This window comes from Balaenoptera physalus, assembly GCF_965194825.1.
Source record: "Balaenoptera physalus genome assembly, chromosome: 12".
In the NCBI taxonomy this organism is placed as follows: Eukaryota; Metazoa; Chordata; class Mammalia; order Artiodactyla; family Balaenopteridae; genus Balaenoptera; species Balaenoptera physalus.
Genome location: NC_138897.1, coordinates 87,683,892 through 87,700,319, shown reverse-complemented (window position 1 = coordinate 87,700,319; position 16,428 = coordinate 87,683,892). Strand labels below are relative to the sequence as shown.

General features: G+C 52.8%; 1 protein-coding gene across 8 annotated transcripts in view; it reads left to right on the top strand.

Annotated features, from left to right (window-relative positions):
* The window catches only part of CUX2 (cut like homeobox 2), a 267,749-nt gene that overhangs the window by 237,050 nt on the left and 14,271 nt on the right, over nt 1–16,428 (top strand). For all 8 annotated transcript variants that reach the window (XM_082416721.1, XM_082416718.1, XM_082416722.1 and 5 more), the window contains 9 exons: nt 167–271; nt 4,060–4,251; nt 4,346–4,404; nt 4,869–4,917; nt 4,999–5,098; nt 6,249–6,923; nt 7,682–7,783; nt 12,547–13,346; nt 14,553–14,712. In XM_082416721.1, coding sequence (XP_082272847.1) covers nt 167–271; nt 4,060–4,251; nt 4,346–4,404; nt 4,869–4,917; nt 4,999–5,098; nt 6,249–6,923; nt 7,682–7,783; nt 12,547–13,346; nt 14,553–14,712 — 2,242 coding nt within the window. The remainder of the gene's footprint in view (nt 1–166; nt 272–4,059; nt 4,252–4,345; nt 4,405–4,868; nt 4,918–4,998; nt 5,099–6,248; nt 6,924–7,681; nt 7,784–12,546; nt 13,347–14,552; nt 14,713–16,428) is intronic.

Below are 16,428 nucleotides of genomic sequence, written 5' to 3'. Positions count from 1 at the left end.
AGAGCCAACTCAAGGGTCCAGGACCCAGAAAAGAGGACCCCAGGCCCTCAGACCTGCCTTCCCAGCTGCTGCCTGAGACGGTGCAGGGAAGCAGTGGAGGGCCAGTGTGGGATCCAGTGTGGTCCCGCTCACCTCTTAACCACACTTGCCCCATTTTCCTTCCCAGCGAGCCGAGGCTGCCCAGCGGGAGGTGGAAAGTCTTCGGGAACAACTTGCCTCCGTCAACAGCTCCATCCGCCTGGCCTGCTGCTCTCCTCAGGGACCCAGTGGGGTAAGGATGGTGGAGGAGCCACGGGGAAAGGTTGGGAAAGGCCAGGTTTGTGGGTTTGAATATGTGGGTGACATTTTGTGGGTGGACCATGTGCATTTGTGTGAAATTGTGCCCATGAATGGGTGTGGGTTTCTGTGTGCATACTGTGGGCATAGCATTTTAATTGCCAAGGTCAGTGTGTAGTTAAACATAATCACTGTGACTTGCTTCACCAGCTGAGGGTCAAAAACAGCCACAGCTCTTTTAACTTTTCAAGCTCAAGCTTCCATATACCTTGATTCCATATACTTTGGAATTTAGTCAGGCCAAAGAGGATCATTTTAGTTGCCAGATGCCCAGCAAGAGTGGGTAGGAGGGTGTGTTTGATCAGTAGAGCAGCCGTGCAGTTTTGGTGGCTGCCACCAGGTGTTGCTGTTGACCACTGGTCTCACACTGCTTGGAAGATGTGCGGGACTGCTGCAGGGATGCCCCACTGGTTCTCAGTCCCTCCCAGACAGCAGTGGGGCTGCGTACCAAGAGCTGAGGTTGACACTCATATCAGCCATGGGTTCCTAAAACATATCAGGGTGATTCTAATGAGGTTTCCCAACCAGCCACATGTTACAAAGAACCAATCTTTAGTCATCAACCGTGAGGTTCCTGTGTTAAGCCAGTTAGTCAGTACATCTTTCTCATTCTTCCAGGTTGGTGCCCCTTTGGGTTCTGGGGACATTTCCTGCCAAGGGATTTTAATCAGGGCCACCCCAACCTACCCTTCTGTCATGTAATAAGAGTCTTCATTGTTCCTCTCCCAGAAAGCCTGGTTTCCTTATGTAAATTGGTCCACCTTCTTCCCAGATATCAAGGAATGAAATTCATGATTGCTTACATAATAACAGGTCTGCTCCAGGGTGATTTGCAGTCTCCATTCATGAACCTGAAGTGGCCGGCATAATTTTCATTTCACCTGACACCCTGATACATAGACCTGTGTGTCTGTATCTGTCTTTCTATTTAAATATTGGAATGAGTCTCTCTGAACGTGTGTTACTGTGTATGTGTGTCTGTTTGTGACCTTTGGGCAAATAACTGTATCCTTAACCTAACTGTGCCTCAGTTTCCTCATCTGTATAAATAGGACCTGCCTTATAGGGTTATTGAGAGGATTACATGGTGCTTGGTTTATAGTCTATGCTCAGTAAATATTTAATGCAGTGTTACTATTACTAGTGTGTTTGGGGTATGTCCAGGGTGTTTTTGCCCACGTGAGCATGTGGCCTCTGAGCACATACATGTCTCTGCGTGTGATGGTGACATGTCTCCGTGATGCCTGTGCATTTCCGTGCGTGTGCTTGTCAGCATGAGTATCCCCGCAGGTACATGTGTCAGTGTGTGCTGTGTCCGTAGGTGTGTGCACCTGTGCCCGTGTCCCAGGAGGCAGTGTGTATGTATCAACGTGCCTGATGTCTGCACGACATAGAGAATGAACACAAGAAAGACTGAGAGCGAGAGCGCTTATGAGGATGCCTCAGAGAGGATTTGCCAATGGTTCTTTTTTTTTTTTTTTTTTTTAATTTATTTTGGCTGTGTTGGGTCTTCGTTTACTGTGCGAGCGCTTTCTCTAGTTGTGGCAAGCGGGGGCCACTCTTCATCGTGGTGCGCGGGCCTCTCACTGTCGCGGCCTCTCTTGTTGCGGAGCACGGGCTCCAGACGCGCAGGCTCAGTAGTTGTGGCTCATGGGCCCAGCTGCTCCGTGGCATGTGGGATCTTCCCAGACCAGGGCTCGAACCCGTGTCCCCTGCATTGGCAGGCAGATTCTCAACCACTGCGCCACCAGGGAAGCCCTGCCAATGGTTCTTACTTAACCCCCATGGAAGCCAGCAAATGCCTGTGCTAATCAGCCATGAGGAACTTTGCTGGTTTGGGGGGTGAGCTTTTCTGAGCACAACAGTGGTGCTCGATGCTAATTAATTTAATGTGTTAGTGGCATCCGCTTCCTGTTTTAATTGGCATTTACCTCCACAGAAGAATAGCTGGGGTTGGTAGTGGTCAGTTGTTTTTTGTGTTTTGTTTTTTCTTCGTAATGCTGCTTAGATTCATTTGTAACTGAGCTCAAGGGCAGCCTGACTTCAGGTCCCCTCAAAGAGAAACCTCTTCATCTTCAACCAGGACAAAGGCGCCATTTCCTAAAACCTGGAGGAGTTGTGGGGCTTGGGGCTGGTGGCAAACTAGGATGAGGAAGGAATCACCCTAACGTGGCTCGTGGCTGCAAGGTCTCAGGTCTAATCCTGTGGGTCTGTTGCTGCCTGGAGTGGGACCTGGGCCTGATTTAGAAACCCGAACCTTTGCTGTTCTCTCAGCCAGGAACACCCTATAACTACCACTTCCTCACCCAACTGACTAGTTCTTTTTCGTTCCTTTTTTTCTTTTTTTTAAAAATATTTATTTATTTTGTTTTTGGCTGTGTCGGGTCTTAGTTGCGGCACGCGGGATCTCTCGTTGCGGCGTGCAGGCTCTTCATTGCTCTTCGTTCTCTCTAGTTGTGGCACGCGGGCTCCAGGGCGCATGGGCTCTGTAGTTGCAGCACACGGGCTCTTTTTGTTCCTTTTTAACAAATGTGTTATTGAAGTATAACATCCACAAGGGAAAATGTGCATATCATAAGTGTACAACATTTGGAATTTTTCAAAGTGAACACAGCCCATAACCAGCATCCAGATCAACAATAAAACATTCTAGGGACTTCCCTGGTGACGCAGTGGTTAAGAATCCGCCTGCCAATGCGAGGAACACGGGTTCGAGCCCTGGTCCGGGAAGATCCCACATGCCGCAGAGCAACTAAACCTGTGCACCACAACTACTGAGCCTGTGCTCCAGAGCCCGTGAGCCATAACTACCGAGCCCATGTGCCACAACTACTGAAGCCTGTGCACCTAGAGCCCGTGCTCCACAACAAGAGAAGCCACCGCAATGAGAAGCCCGCGCACCGCAACAAAGAGTAGCCCCCCGCTGCCACAACTACAGAAAGCCCGCGCGCAGCAATGAAGACCCAACGCAGCCAAAAATAAATTAATTAATTAATTAATTTTTTTTAAAAAAACAATAAAACATTCTAGCGCCCGGAAACCTCCCTCGTGACCCCATCCAGGTGCCACTCCCCCTGACTTCTAACAGCACAGATGGGTTTTGCCTGTTTTGATATCTGATCTTAATAGAATCACACATACACTTTGGTGTCTGGCTTCTTTGGCTCTATGATATATCCGGGAGAGTCGTCATGCTGTGTTGCAAGTAAATGTAGACTATTCGTTTCTGTTGCCATCTAGTATTCTGTTGTGTGAGTATTCCACAGTCTGTCCACTTTCTGGTGGGTAGGCATCTGGAGGGTTTCCGGTTTGGAGCTATTACAGAGAGGGCTGCTGTGAACGTTCACATCCTGTGTCTTGGCACACAAGTGCCCTCATTTCTCCTGCATATATTCCACCAGGACTTAGGGCACCGAATTTTCACCTTTAGCAGAGTCTGCCAAGCAATTTTCCAAATCACTAACTTGTTCTTGAACTTCATCACAGTTTAGACATACCTTCCTCCAAAACACTTTCTCTGACCACTCCTTCTCCCTCCTTATTTCTTTTCAAGAAGAGGGAAAGACATCCAGGCAGGTGGGACCAGCCTGAGCAAAGGCTCGGAAGTGGGAAGGGGAAAGCCACAGGCCTGTAAGAGGGGCTGAGTCACCCCGGGGAGCACAGCAGCCCTGCAACCCCCTGCCCCACACCTCCCGGCCCCTCCAAGCCCCTGTTTGTGCCCAGGATAAGGTGAACTTCGCTCTGTGCTCGGGCCCTCGGCTTGAGGCTGCCCTGGCCTCCAAGGATCGGGAGATCCTGCGGCTGCTGAAGGATGTGCAGCACCTCCAGAACTCTCTGCAGGAGCTGGAGGAGACCTCCGCCAACCAGATTGCAGACCTGGAGCGGCAGCTCACGGCCAAGTCCGAGGCCATCGAAGTAGGTCTTGAGGAGGAGGTGGGCAGATGGGAGGTGGGCGGGGAGTCCCCAGGCAGAAGGACGTGGACCAGCCTCACCATCTTTGTTCTTCTAGAAGCTGGAAGAGAAGCTCCAGGCACAGTCTGACTATGAAGAAATTAAAACAGAGCTGAGGTACTGTGTGGGGCGGGATCCTTGGCCCCCCCCTCAAGCCCTCTTCCCTGACTGGGGGCTGCCTGAGAAGATAGCAGGGGGCCCTCGGCAAAGTTCACCATCTTCCTCCCTCCCACCAGACCCCACTTTGTGGTACCCTTGTCAACTCTCCACTGGCACCTTGGGTGTCATGCCCGGACCTTTGTCATCAAGAGCTGCCTGTGGGAAAACATAGCCTTGCTGGGGCTGTAACTGGGCAGGGGGATGATGCCTTAATCAGATGAGCTCAAGCCACACTCCCCCAGGTGACAGCAGACCAGTTCACAAGCCCACTATTTAAGGCCTGTTGTCCAGTGGGTCCCATGTTACATGGGGTCCTGGGGTGTGGGGTGGTTGCTCTCATCAGGGAAGGTAGCAGGTCGTAGTGCCTCTCCCCCGGCCTGGGGAATTGGCCGGCCTCACACTCTCTCCACTTTCTCTGGCAGCATCCTCAAAGCCATGAAGCTGGCCGCCAACACCTGCAGCCTCCCCCAGGTGAGTGTCCCCACAGGGCAGGCTGCCCCTGAGAGCCTTGCACCAGCCATGCCCTCTCAGCCCTGCTTCTTGTCTCCTCAGGGCATGGCCAAGCCCGAAGACTCCCTGCTCATGGCAAAGGAGGCATTCTTCCCTGCGCAGAAATTCCTTCTGGAAAAGCCTGGTCTTTTGGCCAGCCCTGGTAGGGGAGGAGGGGTGCTCTTGGGGCTGAGGGGCCGGGGTGGGAGCTGCCTGTGGGTCTCTGGCCTCCTCCATGCCCTCAGACCACTGCCTTCCACACGGGCCGGAGGATGATGGATAAAAGGCGGCCATGTTGATTGAGCGCCTCCTGGGTGCCAGGGGCTGAGCTGGGCGCCATCCACAGCTAAGCCAGCAGGCCGCTGTCCCACAGGGTGCCGCCCACACCCACGCCCACACTCAGGGACACACAGCTCACTCAGGCCCTCCTGAGGTCCCCCGAAGGGCTCGCTCATGCCCTAGCCTTCGAGAGCAGCAGGAAGAGGTCACAGGGGACAAGGAGGGCATTCACACCGCACCCCCTACAGCAGACCACTGGGAATGGCCTGCAGACACGCCTGTCTCCCCCAGATCGCCCCTTCTCCCCACACAGTGGCTTCGTGACCTTTCAGCCATGTGGCCCCAGCTGAGACTTTCTGTGTGCTGCCTCCATTTCCTCTTCTGTGAAATGGGGGCGGTAATGGGCCCTGTGCGGTGGAGTAAGTTAGCAGCATGGGAAATACAAACGCACAGACAAGGGGTGCAGGACGAGCACCCAGGAAGTGGGCTGTCCTGCTCTGGGACGGGGGTTGATCCTCCCAGGGCGAGGTGCTGGGCCCGTAACGAGTGCTCAGTTAATGCGCTTGACGGTGGGAGGGGGGCTCCCCAGAGCTGGCATTTGGCCCAAGCCTTGAAGGCTGGGGATCAGAGAAGGGGGCAGGGAGTGTGTGTGGCAGAAACAGCCGGCGTTGGCGCCTCGCGCTGCCGGACGCCTATAGCACTCGTCCCCGCTCCCTCCTGCTCTGTGCCCCCTTCCTCTCCCTCCAAATTTCTGTCTCTTTGTATGTGTCTCTCTGTCTCTCATTGTTTCTCTGTCTCCCTCTTTCTATCTCTTTGTCCTTCTGTCGCTTTCTGTCTTTCACTCTCTCTGTCTGTCTCTGTCTCTCTGTCTCTGCCTGCCTCTGTCTCTCCCATGTTATTTCTGTTTTCCTATCTCTGTGTCTCTCTGTTATTTCTCTCCCTGTCTCTGTCTCTGTCTCTCCCCATCACTGTCTACCTCTCTGTCTTTCTCTCTCTCTCCTCGCTTCCTCTGTCTGTCTGCCTTGGTGTTCTAGAGGAAGACCCTTCCGAGGATGATGCCATCAAGGATTCTCTGGGCACGGAGCAGTCCTACCCATCCCCTCCACAGCTCCCACCACCACCAGGGCCCGAAGACCCCCTGTCCCCCAGCCCAGGGCAGCCCTTGCTGGGCCCTGGCCTAGGCCCTGATGGCCCTCGGACTTTCTCACTGTCCCCCTTCCCCAGCCTGGCTTCAGGGGAAAGACTGGCAGGGGACACACTGCTGTCCAAGCACATGATGCCCCCGGCCACCTTCAAGGGGGAGGCGGGAGGCCTGCTGGTGTTCCCCCCGGCCTTCTATGGCGCCAAGCCGCCCCCGGCCCCTGCCACCCCGGCCCCTGGCCCTGAGCCGCCCGGGGGCCCTGAGCCAGCGGAGGGCAGTGGCGGTGGCGTGGCCACAGCGGGGGCCGGGACAGAGGAGGAGCAGCTGGACACGGCGGAGATCGCATTCCAGGTGAAGGAGCAGCTGCTCAAACACAACATCGGGCAGCGGGTGTTTGGCCACTACGTGTTGGGCCTGTCCCAGGGCTCGGTCAGCGAGATCCTGGCCCGGCCCAAGCCCTGGCGCAAGCTCACGGTGAAGGGCAAGGAGCCCTTCATCAAGATGAAGCAGTTCCTGTCGGACGAGCAGAATGTGCTGGCTCTGAGGACCATCCAGGTGCGGCAGCGAGGTGAGTGCCGGCCGAGGGCCCATCTGTGGCGCACAGGCTCAGACCTGGTCTCCGCGACCCAGCCCAGGGCATGGGGCCGGCTGGGGTCTGAGAGCACAGCTCGGGGTTCAGAGCCTTGGGTCTGCCATCTCACAGCCGTGTGACTCGGGGCAAGTGAGTCTGCCTTTCTGTGCCTCAGTTTCCCCCTCTGGCCGCTGTGGTGCCGTTCGGGCTGATAATGGTGGGAAAAGTCTGGGCCCCAGGGGCTGCCTTGGCAGATACCCACTGAGCACCTCCAAGCCTCAGTTTACCCATCCGTAAGACAGCCTGGGTGACTGCCAACCTTGCCAGACTCAGTTTTTAGGGTAATCCATGGGAAGGGCCCAAGTTTTGACCTCACAAACACCTGAGTTTGTGTCCAGCTCTGCCATTCATCTACTGAGTGACCTCAGGCAATCCACTTTAGCTGCTCTGTGCCTCAGTTTCCCCATCTGTCAGCCTCATGGGGGGGTTAAATGAGCATAAAGCATGTAGTAACTCCTTGAGAACTGTTAGCTTTGATGGTGGCTGCCGTCAGTGGGTTTTGTTGTTGTTATTATTTCAAGCTAGAATCACCTGTAGGTCCACAGTTTGTCACCCAGACTAGCGAAGTGGTGGTCCTGCCACACACACACGGTCTGGCCCTCAGAGGAGGTCACCAGCCTGTCACCCTGCCCAGCTCCAGGGACTGACCCCCAACATGCAGGTCCCCACAGCAGATGCCTCCTTTCCTCCCCCAGGCAGTATCACCCCGAGAATCCGCACACCAGAGACCGGCTCTGATGACGCCATCAAGAGCATCCTGGAGCAGGCCAAGAAGGAGATCGAGTCGCAGAAGGGGGGTGAGTGTGACCACAGCAGGTGAGGCCCGAGGCCTCCAGGGCCTGCTCTGAGTAGGAGGCAAGGCCTTGTCCCCCTTCGTCCACCCCAGAGGGGATTCCAAGCAGGTCAGAACCTCTTTGCCTCTTTCCAAACCTGCAGCCAAGTGAGGTCTAGGCCTGGAAAGTGCCAGATCCTATCCGGTATGGAGCTACAAGCCACGTGTGGTTATATCCATTTAAATTAACTAAAATTAAGTGAAATTAAAACCTCAGTTCTTCAACCGCAGTAGCCACATCGCACAGGTGACGAGTGGCGGCCACGTTGGGCAGCACGCCTCCGGAACGTTGCCCTCACTGCGGAGTTCTGTTGGCAGTCCTGGTCTGGGTTGTCCAGATGTCCTCAGCTTTCAGGAGGCACAGTGACCGGTATTCACACAGGAGCTTGTCCAGCACAGGGGCCTGAGCCTCACCCCCTGACCACCGGTCTCACCTTCCTTCTTGCACCTTACTTTCTAGTTCCCAGTGGGACACTGTTCCCCTTGATTCCTCCCACCTCTCAAACCATGCCTCTTACGCTTCCCCAGTGGGTGCCACACTCAGAACTCAGTGGTTAAAAACAGCATAAATTTATCGTCCTACAGTTCTGAAAGTCGCAAGTCCAAAGTCAGCTTCACTGGGCTACATCTGCGTTCTTTCTGGAGGCTCTAGGGGAAAATCTGTTTCCTTGCCTTTTTCAGCTTCTAGAGGGTGCCCAGATTCTTTGCCTCCAGGCCTCTTCCTTCACCTTAGCAACGTAGCATCTTTAGTCTCTGTCTCTGTCTCTCTCTCATCTTTCTGCCTCCCTCTTACAAGCACCATTGTGATTATGTGGGGTCCACCCGGATAATCCAGGATAATCTCCTCATCTCAAAATTCTTAACTCTAATCACATCTGCAGACTCCCTTTTGCCATGTGAGGTAACATGTTCACAGGTCCCAGGGATTGGGACATGGATATCTTTGGGGGACCATTATTTAGCCTATCACAGTGCACTTTCTTCATCAACCCCTCAAACGTGGGGTTCCCCCAGAGCTCCACCCCAGGCCCTCTGACTTTCTTACTCTTCCTAGATGAGTTAATCCACTCCTGGAAATTCCAACAACCCTAACCCTAATGCTAACCCTAACCCTAACCCTTACCCCATCCAGGGGTCACTTAACTTCTGAGTGCTTCTTTCAAGCTTGTCCATCCCCACCCCAGCTGCCACCAGCCTAATGAGCCACCATCATCACTTTCTGGGACTATTGCAGTAGCCTGTTTACTGGTCTTGCCAATGATGTTCTAGGCCATGCTCTGGCTCATTCTCCACCCAGAGGCCAGAGGGATCTTTCTAGAGGACACACATGCTCATATCACTATTCGAAATCCTTCCATGGCTCCCCACTACCCTCAGATAAAATCCCAACTCTTCAACAAGGCCTATAGGCCCTATTATAGTCTTCAGACTCCTCCTGACCCCTCCATGCCTCTCACATGAACTGTTTATAGTCATGCTTATCCTCATTCCTGTTCCCTGTGCCCCTAATGCCATCCTCACCCCAGCCACCTTTCATCTGGCCAACTCCTGCTTATACTTTACAGCTCAACTCAGAAGTCATCTCCAGGAAGCCCCTCATCCCCATCCAGGTGGATTAGATACCACCCCTCCTTGGATCCCCCATAATGACCTGTATTGTTTGGTGCAATGGAGCCAGAGTGACCTGGCTGCAAATTTTGTCTCTGCTATTTATTAACCGTGTGACCATGGGCAAATTGCTTAGCCTCTCTGTGCCTTCATTTTCTCATCTTTAAAATGGGCACTGTATTTGTACTCCCTTCTTAAGGTTGTGTGAGGATCAAATGAGATCAGGCCTGGCAAGCACTCAACTGGGGTCTAGTATGTAGAAGGTGCCCCTGAAAAGTTAGCTGTCCTCGTTACATTATCATCATTATGTCTCCATTGTTGCATTTATTCATGTTACAAATGACTCTGCCGATGTGGCTGTCCCTCCCACCAGTCTGGGGGATTCTTGCAGCCAGGGACCTAGTCACATCCCTGCACCCAGCATGATGTAGTACAACACACTGTAGACCACAGCTGACTTAGAACTGGGTGCTGGCTTCAGCACTCCCACTCCATTTTACATTGTCTGCTGCCCCATGGTGGCGACTCGGAGCAAGTGTCCCGATTCCCAAGCCTCTGATTGCTGCTGGAAGCCAAGAGTGTCCCAAGATGCCTCCCCTTCCCGGTCCCTGGAAAGGGTAGAGAGGGGCTTACCCTGCTGGGAGCCTACACTGCTCCACCCATATAATCTGCTGAGCCCTTACTGTGTACACCAGGGGTCCCCAACCCCCGGGATGTGGACCGGTACCAGCCCGCGGCCTGTTAGGAACCGGGCCGCACAGCAGGAGGTGAGCAGCGTGTGAGCGAGCGAAGCTTCATCTGCCGCTCCCCATGGCTCCCCATCGCTCGCCTGAACCATCCCCCCGCCGGTCCATGGAAAAACTGTCTTCCATGAAACCGGTCCCAAACATTTATTAAGTGCCTACTGTGTGCTAGATAGGGCTTACACATACAGATGAGACACAATATTGGGGTGAAAAGAATCATGAGAAACAGTTTAATCTAACTCTTCCACTGAACAAGAAAACTGAAGCCAAAGAGGAGGAGACACACTCACAGTTATTCAGAGACCAAAGGAGAACCCAGGTCTCCTGACTTCCTGTACAGTGCTCTCCCATTGGGGGGTCAGAAACAAGGCAGCAAAGAAATTAAAAAGGCAACATCATAGAGGGAAACCTTTGCATAGTTGGGGGTTTCCTGTGAAGGGTCTGTGAAGAGTTCAACAAGAGCAAGAGTGCCAGGTTAGCCCCCCGTGCCCCTGACAAGAGTGAAGGCTAAGCAGAGAGCAATTAGCAGTCCTCTGGGAAGGAAATGAATGTGGTTGACACTAACTTGGGAGCTCCACTTTTGGGGATCAAAGGAAATGTCCAGAATGGGGGCAGAAATTTATATACAAGCTATCTCTTTATCGTTGTTTCCAACAGTGACAAACTAGAAACAATCTAAGTGTCTAGCAGTGGGGGATCAGGTAAGTAAAGCACAGGGTATTTCCTCAGTGGTATATGCAGCCATTAAAGATGGAAGAACTTATAATCATAGGAAAAAATACTCATGTTGACACCAAGTGAGGGCAAACCAGGCCACACTCCCACATATCAAGTGTGACCATCCCATGAATGTTGTTAGAAAACAGATTGGAAGGAAAAACATGAGAAAATTTCATGTGGTTGCCTCTGGGGGAAAGATTAGAGGGGATTTTTATTTTCATCTTAACTTTCTGTGCATTCTTAGCTGTCCACAATAGGCATGTATTTTTTTTTTAATAAATTTATTTATTTTATTTACTTATTTTTGGCTGCGTTGGGTCTTCATTGCTGTGTGTGGGCTTTCTCTAGTTGTGGCGAGCGGGGGCTACTCTTCATTGCGGTGCGCGGGCTTCTCATTGCGGTGGCTTCTCTTGTTGCGGAGCTCGGGCTCTAGGCACGGGGCCTCAGTAGTTGTGGCTCGCAGGCTCTAGAGCGCAGGCTCAGTAGTTGTGGCACACGGGCTTAGTTGCTCCGTGGCATGTGGGATCTTCCCAGACCAGGCCTCGAACCCGTGTCCCCTGCATTGGCAGGCGGATTCTTAACTACTGCGCCAGCCAGGGAAGCCCCTACTTTTTTTTTAATTGAGGTAAAATTCATATAACATAAAATTAACCATTTTAAAGTGAACAATTCATTGGTGTTTAGTATATTTACAATGCTGTGCAACCACTGCTTCTATCTAGTTCCAGAACATCTTCATCACCCCAAAAAGGAAACACTGTACCTATTAGCAGTCACTCCCTACTCTCCACCTCCCTTAAGCCCCAGGGAACCACCAGTCTACTTTCTGTGTCTATGAATCTACCTATTCTGGATATTTCATAGGAATGGAAACCATGCAATATGTGGCCTTTTGTGTCTGGCTTCTTTCACTTAGCATCATGTTTTCAAGATTATTCCATATGGTAGCATGTATCAGTGCTTCATTCCTTTTTATGGCTGAATAATATTCCATTGCTCTATTGCTTTTTAACTGGAAATTAAAATTGGGGCTGTGAGGATCCACTAGGGTATAGACTGCACAACCAGATAATGGAGGAAGGGCTGTGTTGATCTGGGTTGGTCCAGGGGTGGGGAGACCTCAGCATGGGAAAGGCCACTAAGAGGGCAGAGGGAAACACTGTTTTGGTGTTCCTTTTTGTTTACCACTCTTAAAAAAAAAAAAAGATTTTTCACTAATACATTGCTTATTTCACGGCTCAGTTAGAAAGCAGGTTATACTGTGTGTCCTCTTCTGGGACTTGCTTTTATCAGCATAGATGGATCACAGCACATGCAAAAGACAAGTCTTTCTTTAATGTTATATTATCCCCATGAGCACTTTCTCCACATGTGCTAAAATCTCATTGTCCACCTGATTTTTTTTTCTGTAAGTTTTTTTCTTTTTTCCTGTTTTTAACATCTTTATTGGGGTATAATTTGTCCACCTGATTTTTAATGGCTGCCTAATATTGTCATAGGGATGGACCCTAATTTACTTAACCAATCCCCAGCTGTTGGACAAAGAGGTTGCCTCCAACATTTTGCTGGTATAAATACTGTGCTGTGAACATCCTTGCCCTTCAATCCATGCCCTGACCATGGGCCTCCAGCCACCCTGTCATCTTTCCCATAGGTGAGCCCAAGAACTCGACAGCCCCACTGAGCATCACCAATGGCACAGCCCCTGCCAGCACCTCAGAAGATGCCATCAAGAACATTCTGGAACAAGCGCGCCGCGAGATGCAAGCGCAGCAGCAGGCCCTGCTGGAGATGGAGGCAGGCCCCCGCGGCCGCTCGGTGCCTTCCTCGCCCCCAGAGCGGCCCTCGCTGGCCGCCGTGAGCCAGAATGGGGCCCCGACCCACGTCAAGCAGGAGGAGAGTGGTGTCGGCGGCGGTGGTGTCAGCAGTGGGGGGACCAGCAGCAGTGCCACACAGACATCCCTCACGGTCCTGTCCCCGGCCGCCTTTGTGCAGAGCATCATCCGGAAGGTCAAGTCAGAGATCGGCGATGCCGGCTACTTCGACCACCACTGGGCCTCGGACCGCGGCCTCCTCAGCCGCCCCTACGCCTCTGTCTCGCCCTCACTCTCCTCCTCCTCCTCCAGCTACTCCGGCCAGCCCAACGGGCGGGCCTGGCCCCGTGGGGACGAGGCCCCCACGGCCCCCGAGGAAGAAGCGGTCGGGAGCGAGGACGAGCCCCCCAGGGTGGGTGAGCTCAAGGTCGAGGGGGGCGGCCCCGAGGGGGGCAGCGGCGGGCGACTGGCCTACTACCCGGCCTATGTGCCCCGCACGCTGAAGCCCACCGTGCCGCCCCTGACCCCCGAGCAATACGAGCTCTACATGTACCGTGAGGTGGACACCCTAGAGCTGACACGCCAGGTCAAGGAGAAGCTGGCCAAGAATGGAATCTGCCAGAGGATCTTCGGGGAGAAGGTGAAGATGGCGGGGCCCACCCTCAGAGCCTCCAGGGCCTGGAGCGCGGGACCTGGGGAGGGAGGACCCCCATCCCATGTCCACGGTCTGGAAAGAATGCGTGTGTGAGTGTGTGCGTGCGTGTGGGCAAGAACTGGGCAGAAGCAGAATTCGGACCCAAGTCTGTGTGAACCCAAAAGCCCTTTGTCCTGTTTCCAGCTGTCCCTGGGCACTGGAGGAAGGGGAGCCAAGGGCAAGGCGGTTGTTAAAGCTGTGAAATCCGTCCATCTGGTTAGGAAATAGCCACCTACCCCACCCTGCTCGGGTACCCTCCATCCCTCCCATGGTCCATCCACTAAAGGGTTAAGGCTCAGCCTAGCTTGCGGGGGGTGGGGTGGTCTCCTGATTGGTTGGTACCAGTTGTTAAGTAGTTTTATTTCTTTTTAAAATGTAGATTTATTTTTTAATTAATTAATTAATTTGGTTGTGCCGGGTCTTAGTTGCAGCAGGCGTGCTCCTTAGTTGCGGCTCATGGGCTCCTTAGTTGCGGCTCACCGGCTCCTTAGTTGCAGCATGCGAACTCTTAGTTGCGGCATGCATGTGGGATCTAGTTCCCTGACCAGGGATCGAACCCAGGCACCCTGCATTGGGAGCATGGAGTCTTAACCACTGTGCCGCCAGGAAAGTCCGTGTTAAGTAGTTTTAAACACCACCTCCGGCCATAGCAGAAGAGCAGGCAAAGGGTCATAAGCTCAGAGGAAGGAGAAATGACCTGAATGGGAGACACAGGAAGGCTTCCTGGAGGAGGGGGCACTTAAGGGGTCTTAGAGTCCAAGCAGGATTTTTTTGATGTGGACCATTTTTAAAGTCTTTATTGAATTTGTTACAATATTGCTTCTGTTTTATGTTTTGGTTTTTTGGCCGCGCGGCACGTGGGATCTTAGTTCTCCAACCAGGGATCTGCATTGGGAGGCGAAGCCTTAACCACTGGACTGCCAGGGAAGTCCTGAGGCAGGATTTTTAGATGGAGGGAAATCAGGAAGGGCACTGCAGGTGGGGGGTACAGCACAGGCACACAGCAGGCACCTGGGGAGTGAAGAACACATGAAGGCAGCCCTGGCCTCTCAGAACAGGAGTGAACAGTGGGCCTTAGGGTTCTTGGGGAGAGTGGTGGAGGGGATGGCCAGGGACCTGCTGACCTACCCTTCCTGCCCTGCCCATCTCCAGGTGCTGGGTCTGTCACAGGGCAGTGTGAGTGACATGCTGTCCCGGCCGAAGCCGTGGAGCAAGTTGACGCAGAAGGGGCGGGAGCCCTTCATCCGCATGCAGCTGTGGCTCTCAGACCAGCTCGGCCAGGCCGTCAGCCAGCAGCCCAGCGCCTCCCAGGGTGAGTGTAGACAGGGCCCCAGAAGTGCCAAGGGCCCTCACTCTTGCAGTCTGTGCAGTGGCTTCACTGCCCGGGTCTGCCCCCCTCCGCGTCCCCACAGCCCTGGAGCCACTGCTGCTGCCCTGAAAGAGTGCAGGTCGCTCCTAGTCGGTGTCCCTGCTCCCCTTTCATCCTTCCTTCAGCCACACGGGCACTGGTTTTAAACCTCTAGGTGGCGCCCGGGTGCGTGGAGCAAGTGGAAAAAATACTTTGCACGGGGAGCCCCACCTTCCTTCCCATCCTGTCAGGAGTCTGCTGATTGATCTCTTTCTCCCAGCAATCCAGCATGCAGCCTCAGAATCATTCTTAGCACAGGGCCTTGGGCAGCTGTTATCCATCCATTAATGATGCACAGGCAGGGTGGAGTCTGAACTTTTCCTGGGTGAGGAAACTGAGGCTCAGAGAGTTGCCCAAAGTTACAGAACCTGAGAGTAGAGGGATTGGGGCCCTGAGGTGGGGACTCCAAGGAGCTCAAGCTCCCTCCCCAGTGACAATCAGTGGGCAGATCCATCAAGGCCCTGGTGAGATGCCTACCCAGGCCATGAGGGGGATGGCTGCCAGGACAGGACATCTGACCTGCCTGCTGAGACCAGAGAAAGGCAGAGACAAAGAGAGGCCAGACTCCGAGTCCGAGGACCTCAGCTCAGTCAGTTTGTCCATCTCTAAAGTGGGGATTGGTCAATAGGACAAAAACCATATCTCGGGTTCAAAGAAATGAACCAGATCAATGGGTATCAACCGGAATAGTACCTGAAACATAATGTCAGGGAACAAAATCTTACCTCCCAGTGATGGTGTTTGTTTTAGAAGTTAATGCCCACAGACAAGAAATGAAAAAAGGTGCCACCACCCACCTGCCTGCGAGGAGGGGCTGCTCTGGGTAGGGAGGGGCCAGGAAGAGACTGGGAGGGGACCGGAGGGCTCTGGCTATCTCTGTTCCTTTTTTTCTTTAAAACAAACAGGGAAATTTGAAGCAAATAGGGCAGTGTTAACATCTATTAAGGTGATAGGCCCAGGGAAGGGAGGGAGGACTTTTCTGTACATTTCTATAGCTTTGAAATATTTTATAATATTTTATAATTGAGGACTAATACAACTGTTATAATGACGGCGGTCATTTGTCACACACAGTGCTAACCACTTACAGTGTTTTCTTCTTTAATCCTTGTGTTAATCTTGACCAGAGGGACTATTTGTCCTTCAGTTTTACAAAAGAAGAAATCGAGGGTCTGAATAGCACAGTGACTTGCCCAAGGTCACTGGCCAGTTAGTGGCAGAGCCAGGATTAGAAGGCAAGACTGGAAGCTGTTAGACTCCCCTGCCTCCCAGGGTTTCCACCTCAGAGCCCACACTTGTGAAAGGTCCCAAATCCTTTTTTTTTTTTTTACCATTTTAGCCATTTTTTTAAGTGTACGATTCAGTGGCATTTAGTACATTCACAGTGTTGTGCAACCATCACCTCTGTACAATTCTAGGACATTTTCATCACCCCAGAAGGAAATCCCATACCCATTAGCAGTCACTTCCACTTCCTCCTCCCCCACAGCCCCTGGCAACCACCAAGCCTGCATTCTGACTCTATGGATTTACCTGTTCTGGGCATTTCATATCAATGGAATTAAGATAATATGTGGTCTTTTGTGTCTGGCTTCTTTTGCTTGGCATGATGTTTTGAAG